The sequence below is a fragment of the Aplidium turbinatum genome, chromosome 10 (assembly GCF_918807975.1).
Source record: "Aplidium turbinatum chromosome 10, kaAplTurb1.1, whole genome shotgun sequence".
Lineage (NCBI taxonomy): Eukaryota > Metazoa > Chordata > Ascidiacea > Aplousobranchia > Polyclinidae > Aplidium > Aplidium turbinatum.
Genome location: NC_137481.1, coordinates 954533 through 966666, shown reverse-complemented (window position 1 = coordinate 966666; position 12134 = coordinate 954533). Strand labels below are relative to the sequence as shown.

Genomic DNA, 12134 nt, shown 5'->3' with positions numbered 1-12134 from the left:
TGTACTGGAAGTTGATATCATTTGTTTTCATGGTTATATTGGCTTCACAATGTACTTGAATAGAGTTTTCTGGTAGCGCATAAATACTTTTTGTCTGAGTAGCAGTAGCATGTTACTTTTTATTGATTGGTAGGAGGTAGCAGGAGCGCGCTTATTTCAAAGTAGCAAATATCTACCTTTACTGCCAATAATGACTTGTTATGACACCTTTTGCAAGGTGCTCTATATTATAACTTCAGATTGGCCAGGCAGCAAATGAGGGAACAGGCAAGTTGGCTAATATCTCAAGCACCCTGTAAAGTGTAATTAGGTTTGAAATGTACATACTGTTGCTCTGGTTTTTCATATTAACATTTGTTTTAGGTTGATTTGTTTTATATGAGATTTATTTATACATATGAAATAATGAAATTTTAGTGTACTGGTAAGCACATAAAGAGAATAAATCTGTATTATATGGCTTTAAATTTCCCAAATTATTTCAGCTTGACTTTTAGGGCCATGAGTTGGGGGATCTGTGTTTTCAAACTGGTTCTATTGGTTACCTTGTGGAAAGGAGGTAAGAGTTTTATTTGTTTGGTGTTGTAAAAAAGTTTTTATTTAATGTCAGTGGTTGCTTTTTGCATTGCAATCAACCCGGCTTAGTTCAGGCTTTTTGTTTTGATTGATTGATTGAATCTTTATCCTCGGACTGGGAAAGCTTCTTGCAGAGCTTAATCCTAGCAGTTTCGCATACTTGTAGAGCAGGGGCGGGCAACTTCTCCAGTCGGCGGGCCTGATATGGGAAAATGAAGTACTTGGCGGGCCGGATTCATGAATCGCTACATTAATCGCGTATTTATCTACCTCATCATCATCATCATCGGCCATGCCTGAATAAGGCGTCGGCTACCGTGAGTCTCCACAACGATCGATTGTCTATACTTCTAATTAGGTTTTCAAAATTTTGGTTTGTCCATGTTGAAAGATTTTTGAAGATTTCCAAACGTGGACGTCCCCAGTGCCTCTGACCAGGAAATTGCCCCATCATTGCTGAGTGTTCAATTCCGTGTTTGCGGTAGACAACTAGACATACCCGATAAATGTCATTTGCCTTTTTTTGATAATTGTGATGAGGACACCAGGGGTGCACCCAGAGCGTCTCCACACTTCTTCGTTAGTGATTTTATCCATCCAGTTAACTCCCATCATTCTACGAATGAACCAAATTTTCAGCACTGTTGATCTTCTTCTCTATCTTCGGGCATACAGTCCAGGATTCACAGCCATATAGCAGAACTGACCAAATGTACACATGTAAAATTCTTATTCTAGTGTTTAGAGAGATTGAATTAGATTTCAGTATTTTGTCCATTTTGATACCGTAAGTCATTGAGAGTCATTGTGACAAGTCATTGAGACAATGTCAGTCTTCGAAATTAGCATATTTCTACTTCGGCAAAAACGTTGCCGAGGCCAAACGGCAAAAGTTGAAATTGCCTCGGCAATTGCTGTGAACGTTTATTATGAAAAAATTGTAGGCTACCACAACATGTAAAGCGAGAAGCGAAAAATATGATAGAGTAGTCTATCAAGACCGCATTGTTTGATTTGTTGTGATGTAATAATACCAAAAGTAGCGATAAAGCGAACAACGCGATACCCACGCTGTTACGATAATTCATGTTAAATAACTCACGGGGGGGGGGAAGTATGTTAATTTTGGGTTGATTTAATGTTCGAGTCGGCACAAATCGATTTAATTTTCCCGACCGGTTGTATTGCGTAACAACAATGACGACGACGACGGCGTCATTTCTTAAGACGCTTGAAGCTTAAGCTTGAAGATGCAAAACTGCTCGTTCATGAATGCGCGATGTCATATGATCGGAAGCATTACTTTTCTTTACTGCCGAAGTACCATTTATCCAATTTTGTACTACTTGTTTAACTGGGCCCCGTAGCTTTTCTAATTCCGATTTGTTTCCGTCATAAAATTCTTTACAATTTTGCAAAATACTACACTAACTTTTCCTGCTGTCCCCTCTGTTTCATAACCTAAAGCAGGTAAATTCCACTTTTTAACTGTATCTTCCTTTACCATGATTTATATTGGCAATGACAGTGGTAAAGAACAAGCATTCGATGAAAGAATAACTTATTGCGTAACAATTAAGCCAGTATTTATAAGGTTGCAAACTTTTTTTATAGTTCACATGAGCATTGTCAGCGCATAAAATTGCACCTATTGTTGTTGCGCAACCAGACATCTATCACAAACTGCAATTAACAAAGCTCACTCTAAAGGTTAACGCGTTAACCTATTACTTACATGTATTCGACGTCTGTTGATGTTGTGTGGTTTGTTGTGAAAGCGGCGCGATCGTTTCTGATACAGCTGGACGAGATAACGAAAAGCGAAGCGCGATAAGGAGTAAATGCTTACAATAATTTGACGTCTACTGGCGTTGAATCAATGCAAATAGGGTGATATTTCTATAAAAGATTCAATTCTTCCAGCTGGGCACGTGTCTAAGCGTCAGCGAAGTAGAAAGTAACCCAAATAAAAACATCAAGCAATAGTAAGATTGAATCAACCTCCTAGTCTGGTGTGGTCTAAGAAAATTAGGGTTATTTTTGTGATCTTGTGGTCCTTACAAGCGCTCGTGTGGCCTCGGCATTTTTATTGCCGAGGCTAATGTGCCATTCATGCATCTGCCTCGGCAGTTGCCGATTGCCGAGGCTAATTTCGAAGACTGCAATGTGGACTATGAAAGTCGTCAACAAGCTCTTTGCTGGACTCTGGCTGCATGTCTGACGTAGAAACCGTCAGCAAAGACTGCACGTGAACATCAGTAAGATTGGATCGCAGCGAGCTTTGTCTTGTTATAGTCACAGTGTAATGTTGTAATGTTTGCTCGCAAATGCATGTAGACCCGAACAGAACAAGTAATTTCATGGCCAATTGGCCTCAGGTTGGCAAGCTTGGACTCATTCAGTGATGCATAAAATTTGTCAATGCTTTTAGATTGGAATAGGCCTATCTCTTTCAGGGTAGAGTCACACTGCAAATCAATCAATTCCAGCTGTAGAGCTTGAGACTGGAAGAGATTCTTACAAAAGACAAAGAAAAAGGATGGAAGGACACGTTTATGACGAAACATAACATGCTTGTCACTTGACTAAAAACCGAAAACAAAGAATAACTAACAGTCACTATTATTTGACGTAGTAAACAAGTAGTGGGGGATTGCAGCAGAGTGTGGCCTCGGGCCACATTTTCATGCAAAGACTGGAAACTGTTTGCTGGCCGTGTCCGGGCCGTATGTTGCCCACCCCTGTTGTAGAGGCTTTGAATCACTGACGCAGGCCCGGTCACTGAGATTGACAGAGTGAAGTTTCCGATTGTTGAAGTCATGTTACCGGTGGATTTATTCCATTCATTAGATGCCACTGAATGGAGAGCAGTCCTTAACGTGTGTTTGTCAAGCGCACACCTCGAGAGTCGAACCAGCGCCGCTTGATCTTGAAGCTTCATCGTTCCAGAAGTGATGCGCTAATAGCCCTGATAGCTCAATTGGTTAGCGCGTCACTTCTGGAACAAAGAAACTTCAAGACGAAGCGGCGTTGGTTCGACTCTTGGAGTGTGGGCTTGAGCCATAGGCGCCGACTCCAGGGAGGCGGGGGGCGGTGCCCCCCCGTGAATTTGGCTCGGGGTGGCTGCCCCCCCGCAAATTATTTAAAAAAAATCCTAAATCAAATGTTTCTAAGTTCAGATTTGCGTTAATTTGACCTTCATTGCGGATCGATCTCAATTAAAAGATCTACCTGTTGCAACAAGAGCGCTGCTCCTAAGATAACAAAAGAAACAGAAGTACGGTAGCTGATAAACGATAGCATGGTGCCGTTGAAGCATAGTAATGATTGAAAAACGCTTTTCTTGATTTCTTCCGCTTTGTTTTTTTTGGGAGTGTCAATAACGAGGTGCGGTTTGCTGTTTGCTCAGTTTAGTATCTATGCGTATTAAGAGCTAAAGTTCAAAGTGACCAGCATATAATAATTTGAAGTAGCCTACAGGCCTCGAAATTCGTTTTTGTTGACGGCGGACAAACGTGTCCGGTCGGAGCAGCTATCTCGGCGGACAAATTAAGTCTCACGGCGGACAAACCAGTTTTAGCCGTCGATCGTCATGCTTAATCACTTTATCTTGATAATAATTCTTCGTCATTTCAGAACTATAACTACGGTTTTAGAAGGTTTTTTAAAAATTCAGTAAAGTCACTCTGAAAGGCTTTCATCAGCCAACGACTTGCGCTTGAAGAGTCAAAGCGTGGTGTAGCTGGTCAATACGTCACATAACTGCTTGACTTCCACCGAACGAGGTCGTGTGGCTTATTACGTCACAATGCTCTGGGCAGGAGTCGGAAAATTTCTACACCAACGCTACTATTTTCTGCTGTGCAAAGTTTCACAGGCTTTTTTCTTTTAAAAGTTTATTTTTGCGTGTCATGTGAGCAAAAGTGAATTTTCCTTGAGTCTTTTCTTTCTTACTGTAATACCCAAACTTAACAAATTTTATTGCATCTTGCTGTAATAGCCTACCGTATAATCTAATTTAGTATAACTAACCTTGCCTATAATTATTACTCGGAGATCAAAGCCAGACATTGCGATGTAAAACTTGAATTAAATTTAGCATGATTAGTGTAGAACTGTAGAAGTACCTGTACTCCTATCGATTCTTAGCGAAGAATTCACCTTTGTTACTCTGATTCAATGTCATCAATCGTTGAAGCAATGTAAAAATCGAAAGTTTTTCTCCTTGAATGGAAGCTAAGGGATACAGTATTCACATTTTCTCGATGCGCGCTAGAATGCGCTGGAAAATAAATCATCGCAAAAATTGTTCATGCTATGCAATGACGATTTGTATCGCTAGTTCCTGTGTTATTTCTCGGCGAACAAATATGACCGATCTAGATGGTAGTTCCCGCGGACATCACATGCTGTGACGGTGGACATGTCCGATGTCCGCCGTGAATTTCGAGACCTGAGCCTACATTATAAAGCTTGGCGATATATATACAATGGCAGATAGACGCAAACAAACATCAATGCTGACAAACAAACATCAGCATTTTGAATGTAACCAATCAGTCGGCTAGAAAGTTTGCCCCCCCGGCAATTTTCAAAACCCGGCGCCTATGGCTTGAGCAACGCATTCTAAGGACTGCTTTCCATTCAGCTTTTCATTTAATGGATGGAATAGTTCCCCCGGCAACATGACTTCAACAATCGGAAACTTTACTGTCAATATCAGTGACCGGGCCTGCGTCAGTGATTCAAAGCCTCTACAAGTATGCGAAACTGCCAGGATTAAGCTCTGCATTGAAGCTTTCCCAGTCCGAGGATAAAAATTCAATCAATCAACCAACTGAGCTATCGGGGCGGGGCTATTGTTTCCAATGTGGTGCATTTAAGCCTGGAGCACAAATTTTTATAAATTTTGTTTTATTTTTATTACGTAACTAACTAACTATATATATTTAATTGGAGAACACCAGTTGTTTAATGTCAGTTGCCCTTAGATTCTCATCTATATTGTTAAGTGCTAAGCTAGTCAGAAGTACTGAGCAGTTTTTTCTTTCTTTTTGATAAATCGAATATTTAACCGCTGTATTTTGTTCAGATGTAGATAAAATTACTGTATTATATAATTCAATTGTTATTCTTGAAGAGGATATCATATGATGTCGAAAACGTTCGATGTGAAATTTGTTTCAATGTAATTTTCGTTTTCTGAAAATGTTAAAATGCATGTAAATATGATGAATCCGGCTGCGTTACTCTGCTTCATGCGCTTAAGCCTAAGGTTTTTTTATTGGTCATTTATCGGTCATTGACCAATTTTTTAGCAAACTGTCCGAAAAAATAAAGTCAATTCGGTCAAAATGTCTGAAAAAAACGTTTCTCAGCAAACCTTAATGTTGTAGCTAGTCAGGAAGTGCAAATTTTGGTTTGTATCAGCTACTTGAAAGGAAATATTTTCATCAGAAAAAATTGACCGAAATAAATGAAAAATGACCGAGTTTTTTCAAGTCATTTTGGACAAATGACCGAAAAGTCTCAGCAAAAAAAAAAACCCAGGCTTAAGCTACATAATAATGACCAATTGATAATATTCCATAAGGATTGCAGGACTGCACGTCATTACCATCTTGCTTACATGCCTTCAATTAATATTTCACTGTCAGTGGGTGGGACAATGTCAGGAAGTTATTGACTTGATAGCTTCCTGAATGCTTATTTTCATTCTCTATATATATATCATTGGTTCTCAACGGGGGCGGTACCGCTCCCCAGGGGGCGTTTTGATTTTTTAGGGGGGCGGTATCAAGCCTTAAAGCAGCCGGCGGCCATGACCGCTAAGTAGTGTTTGAATGACCGCCGGTGCTACCTCCTCAGTCGGCCAATTTGGCCGCCGGTTTCTTCTAGCCAATTATTTAATTGGCTAGGGGATTAACTGTCGAAAATATGTAGTATCAAAGAGTGGTGCAGGGAACAAGTCTTTTAGGCGCAGACAGTTAGACGCGGGTCAAATAGGCGCGCACACTGTGGCGTCAGGATATTTAGGTGCGAAGCACTGTGACGCTCGTTCATTTAGGTGCTATTCCTAGTAAAGTCTGCAGATTGTATCAGCTTGGCAGGTAGGGCAATGCTTTTCACACAAATTGTTATATTGAACAAAAAATATGTTGTTTTGTTAATGCGCGACTGCGCGTGCATTTACTTGTTGTTAGTGTTGGCTTCAATGAGTGAAGCTGCTTTGTCCGGTAATGCTTTTCACACAAAATGTTATATTGAACAGAAAAATATACATATTGTTTTTTTAATGGGCGTGTTCGGCATTTACTTATTGTTAGTCCAGGTTTGCGTCGGCGACAGCTTTATCAATAAATTATTCAAGTTTCCGAACATGACTGAGTTCACTTTCAGTTAAGTCAAATAATAACTACACTAAACAGTAAACATCAGTAAAAAATATGCCGTAGCCTATATTCAAGCGGGTGGTAGGCTTGAGTGAAGACTGAAGAGTAACTTAGTTTTCCGTCAAAACCCCAACTAGGTTTTGCCAAAGCTGAGTTGATACTATCTGCAGACTTTACTAGGAATAGCACCTAAATGAACGGGCGCCACAGTGCTCCGCACCTAAATATCCTGACGCCACAGTGTGCGCGCCTATTTGACCGGCGCCTAACTGTCTGCGCCTAAAAGACGTGGACCCGTGGTGCAGAATTAGGTCAGCGCGTCATAGTCACCACTGTTGTATTGTGCGGAAACATTTGCTATTGCATGCAAAATATCCAGCTGCGATCACCAGCTATAAGTCTTGTTTGCAATTCCCGACGTTTATTTTAACAAAGTGTTAATCTGAAGTGCTAATTTACATCGGCTGGCAATATTGTCGTTTTTATGTCGATTCAATGTTGTCGGACATTGAATCGTTGGTAAAAAGGAGAACTACCCAGACAACAAAACTCGTCATTTTTACCCTGATTTAACGACTGCAAACGTAGAATCAATGTAAAAATTACGGATTTTGTTGTCTGGGTTAGGTTAGTTGACATCCGAGGAGAAAACACGTGTCTTCAGAGTTGAGAAATGTTTCTGCTGTGGGTTAGTGACTTCACACTCTCAATGGTGACATCATAATGGCAGGCCTCGAAATTCGTTTTTGTTGACGGCGGACAAACGTGTCCGGTCTGAGCAGCTATCTCGGCGGACAAATTAAATCTCACGGCGGACACACCAGTTTTAATGTCAATCGTAATGCTTAATCACTTTATCTTGATATTTCTTCGCCATTTGAGAAGTATAACTAATAGCTATACGGTTTTAGAAGGCTTTTTAAAAAATCAGTAAAGTCACTCTGAAAGGCTTTCATCAGACCAACGACGTATGCTTGAAGAGTCAAAGCGCCGTGTATCTGATTAACTTCCATCAAACGAGGTCGTGTGGCAGACTGTGGTTGTATAAAAAAAAACAATGCTCTGGGCACGAGTCGGGAAACTTCTACACTAACGCTACTATTTTCTGCTGTGCAAAGTTTCACTAGGCTTTTTTTAGGTTTATTTTTGCGTGTCATGTGAGCGAAAGTGAAATTTCCCTGGGCTTTTTCTAAGTTGTAATACCAAAACTTAACAAATTTTGCTGCATCTTGTTGTCAACTCTTGTTGAAAATCTTGTTGACATCTTGTCAACATCTTGTTGAAACTTGTTTTAAAGGTATGTACATTGTACAGTCTGTGGATGTCAAAGAAACAAGCAGTATAGTGCAGATATGATAAGCCTATAAAATTTTGGTACTTTGTTCAGGAGAGAAAGAAAGAGATCCTGTGTTCATGCTATTAAGCATCAGCCATGTCCTGGACGACAAGACTGCTGAGTGACTGGTGATTTCCTGCCCTCCAATCTATCTTGAAAAGATCTGCTCATATGCCGATGATGAGCATCAGCCATGAACAAAATCATGTTGGGGTGCATTTTCATGAAGGAGGAAACAAAAATTTTGAAGATTTGGGTGGATGTGGAACGGCTGGGCTTTTGAACAAGACACTCACAGCTTGCATTCAGTCCATGGGAGCAGTAGTTGAACTTGCCACCTACCTTCAAACCAATCATGGTATTGATTATCTGCTTTCAGGAAGATTGTGTGCAAGTGTTCTAAGTGCAAGTGATGTATAATCGCCAAGTCAGGTTTTTCATTTTAAGAAAAAAAAATTTTTTGTTTCAAAGTTCTAAAGATCCACATTTTCAACTGCTTCAAATTTTTATTTTTTGTCCTGAAAACACCAGGAATGGCATTTTAGAGCATATAAAAGTGCAAAATTTTCTGGGGGGGCATGCCCCCAGACCCCCCTAGAAGGCTCGCGCCTTCGGCGCTCGTCCGTTCCTGCCACTCTATGACGTCACATTTAACATCATTATTTGCAGCACCCCCATGAGCAAAAGGCACGAGCCGCCACTGGTAATAGCCTACTCATATTTCTAATTTTGTAACAAACCTTTCCTTATTAATATTACTCGTCGGAGATCAAAGCCAGACATTGTGACATAAGACTTGAACTAAGTGGCGCATGATTAGTGTAGAAGTACCGGTACTCCCATTTGTTACGATGATTCAATGTCATCAATCGTTGAAGCAACGTAAAAATCGAAAGTTTTCCTGCTTGAATGGAAGCTGAGGGATACAATACGGTATTCACATTTTCTAGATGCGTGCTAGAATGCGAGAGAAATTGTATTCTCGCAACAATTGTTCGTGCTATGCAATGACGATTTGCATCGCTAGCTCTTGTGTTATTTCTGGCGGACAAATATGACCGATCTAGAGGGTACTTCGCGCGGACATCACATGCTGTGACGGCGGACATGTCCGCGGTGTCCGCCGTGAATTTCGAGGCCTGTAATGGTATAAATGGTCAAGTTTTACGAAAGACGGTATGCAGTTGAAACAATTCACTAAGCAGCGAGCAGTTGAAACAATTTAGGGTCGTTAGTTAATTCCGCAATACTGGATTACAATCCCGATAAAGCAGTTATTGCGTGGTACAACGATTCTATAGCAGGACCTCGCCTAGACTTCAACAACACTAAGTAATCATTTTGGCATTGTAGCAAGTTTAATTCTATTTACTTGTGCTATCGTTATTTGTATTTTGGCCTCCAAGCGTGCCAATTTGGTCGCCGAGAAGGAGCTCTCGGTAGGCCACGATGGCTGCCGGAAAAAAACACGAGTTTTAAGGCCTGCGGTATGATTACCTCGGCTTAAGGGGGGGGGGGCGTTTTGATCATTAGGAGGCATTTTTTAACCCATCTACCGCCCAGCGTAACAATTTCGTCAAAGAGATCGTATCTTCGTGATAGCATTTCCTGATGGAAAAGGGATTCAGCTGTGTTGTTCTGCTACATACCAAACAGCGAAACCCACTTGACATATCCATAAGAGGTGATCTTCGAATGTTTCTCACTGGCTTTACACCGGATGTGAAGAAATTGGCACTTTCTCACCAAGCCCATGGTTCACACTGACTACCGCTAGGCCTATACTGTTTTCATGCTTGCAAATATATGTTTGCTTTTCATCAAATATAGTTACAACAGGGGGATCATCAGAAGGTCCTTAAGTAGCTATATTAGATGTAATTCGCTCTGCTTGACTTTTTGCTTGGCATTGAGCACTTTTTGTAGTATTAATAGCATTTATTGTTTTATATTCGCTTTTCGTAATGAATCGTTATTGTTGGGGGGGCGGTAAAATTTTGCCAGTTCATGAAAGGGGCGTCGGGCCAAAAAAGGTTGAGAAACACTGCTCTATGTTGATGTAGTGGCAATGTATAAACAAAATGAAAAATACAACTATTTTAATTTGTAATACATTTCTTGTTTGCTGAAGTCACTAATTTTCACAGCATCATGTAAGTAGGCTAAATGGGTTATAGAGCGATCCCTTTTCAGTTCAACTCGAGGCTACAATTTTAGCTTTATTTAAGTTGGGGCTTGCAAACCAAAAACCAAGTTTTGTTTTTCTTTCACTTCTTTGTTTGAACTTTCTTTGCTACTCCCGGGGTCGAGGAGCTCTGCCTTTTACTACCCTTGGGCAGTGGCGGAGACTCCGTCTAGATGTTTGGTGTCGAGCAGGTGTCGAGCAGTCACTGAATTGATTAGTCATCCGGTTCACATAGACCACTCACACCATTTGGCGCAGCTACAAAAGGTGTTGTCTGCAGTTTGTTCTTCCTTGCCACCCTCACAGATCGCGGATGAGCCATCTCCATATTTGTGCATGGAGCGGAATAGTTCGTAGCCAGTATGCAGGTGGTTGAGTCGCACCCAGGCCTTCCTTGGCAAATGCATTTTGGTTGGGTGGAGGCCGGTGTGAGAGATGAAACTAGGGATGGTAGACTGTCCCTAGATGAAACTTTGAAGTCTTGAGTTCTTCTTCCACCTCGAGCTCCATTGGTGGTCTGCCCAGGTAGCTGCACTGATGGATCGGTCTTCAGTGGTTTTCATCAGGAGTTATGCGGCACATACAAATACAGTACATGTCTCGATATCAGTAGCCGGGTTTGCTCGCTTACAGACTCTCATAGAGACTTGAGTGGAGAAAGTATTTGGGGTTCGTAGCGTGGCGAGAAAGAGACAGGATGGCTTCTGAGACAGGATAGCTTCTTCGTGACGAAGCTCAGCTGGTTGGATGCCTGCAAGGACAGGGAGATTGTCCGAATGTCCGATGGTGTCGGATGTAGGTCACAGGCATCCTGTTTATGGCAGTGCCAATCTGATGGCAGTGGGCACTGCGGCTCAACAGGGGCACGGTTCCTTTCACTTGTCTTAGTGTGCAGTGATATTGACCATGACGAATCGCAAAATGAAAACTTAGTGATATGGTAGATTGGTCGTGGGAGAAGTTACTGTATAGCCTCGTATGGAACGGAAACCTCAAGAATGTTGTGAAGCCATCGCATAGTTTTGGTTGAAATTCTATACATTGTGACAACTCCAGTGTAGCTGATCATTCTAATTCTAAGTATGGCAAAAATCATGTGCAATATGCATTTTAACCACCTTTGTCACTTTTATAAGCCGTTTCTTTTATTTAACTGACTAATTGCTGACTTAATTAACAGAATTCACTGACTAATTGCAACATTGGAATTTAACCCATCTGTCACTTTGTGCATACCGTATGTGTAGCTTGTACTCACTCTTTCATTATTCTTATACCAATCCATGTTATGTTTTATGTGTATGTTATTGTATATTTTAAATATCAGTTTTGCGTTTATTTTTGTGATTGTTTCATCCGTTCATTGACGTTATTAACCACAAACCTTTCACTTCAGCTAAAGAAGTGCAAAAATATTTTAACTTGAAAAGTTCGGTTTTTACAACATGACATATGTGGCATGTCACTACCAACCATGCGATGACATTAGTCACTTTTAGTATTTGTGTGCTGGCATGACTGAAGTGAATTGCTGAGTTTGTAAAACATCTCACCATTGACTAAAGATTAACAACGAAAGAATTCTAATTATAATTATATTTTTGATTTTTAGTGCTTTTTTCGAAAGCCCTCTTGTAGTGACTAG

At 40.8% G+C, this 12134-nt stretch overlaps 1 protein-coding gene across 1 annotated transcript in view; it reads left to right on the top strand.

Moving 5' to 3' along the window:
* Positions 1 to 259: 259 nt before the first annotated feature.
* Positions 260 to 12134, top strand: part of LOC145778072 (uncharacterized) — a 31677-nt gene continuing 19802 nt past the window's right edge. Inside the window, exon 1 of the mRNA XM_082589481.1 lies at positions 260 to 559. Coding sequence (XP_082445607.1) covers positions 457 to 559 — 103 coding nt within the window. The 5' untranslated portion in view covers positions 260 to 456. The remainder of the gene's footprint in view (positions 560 to 12134) is intronic.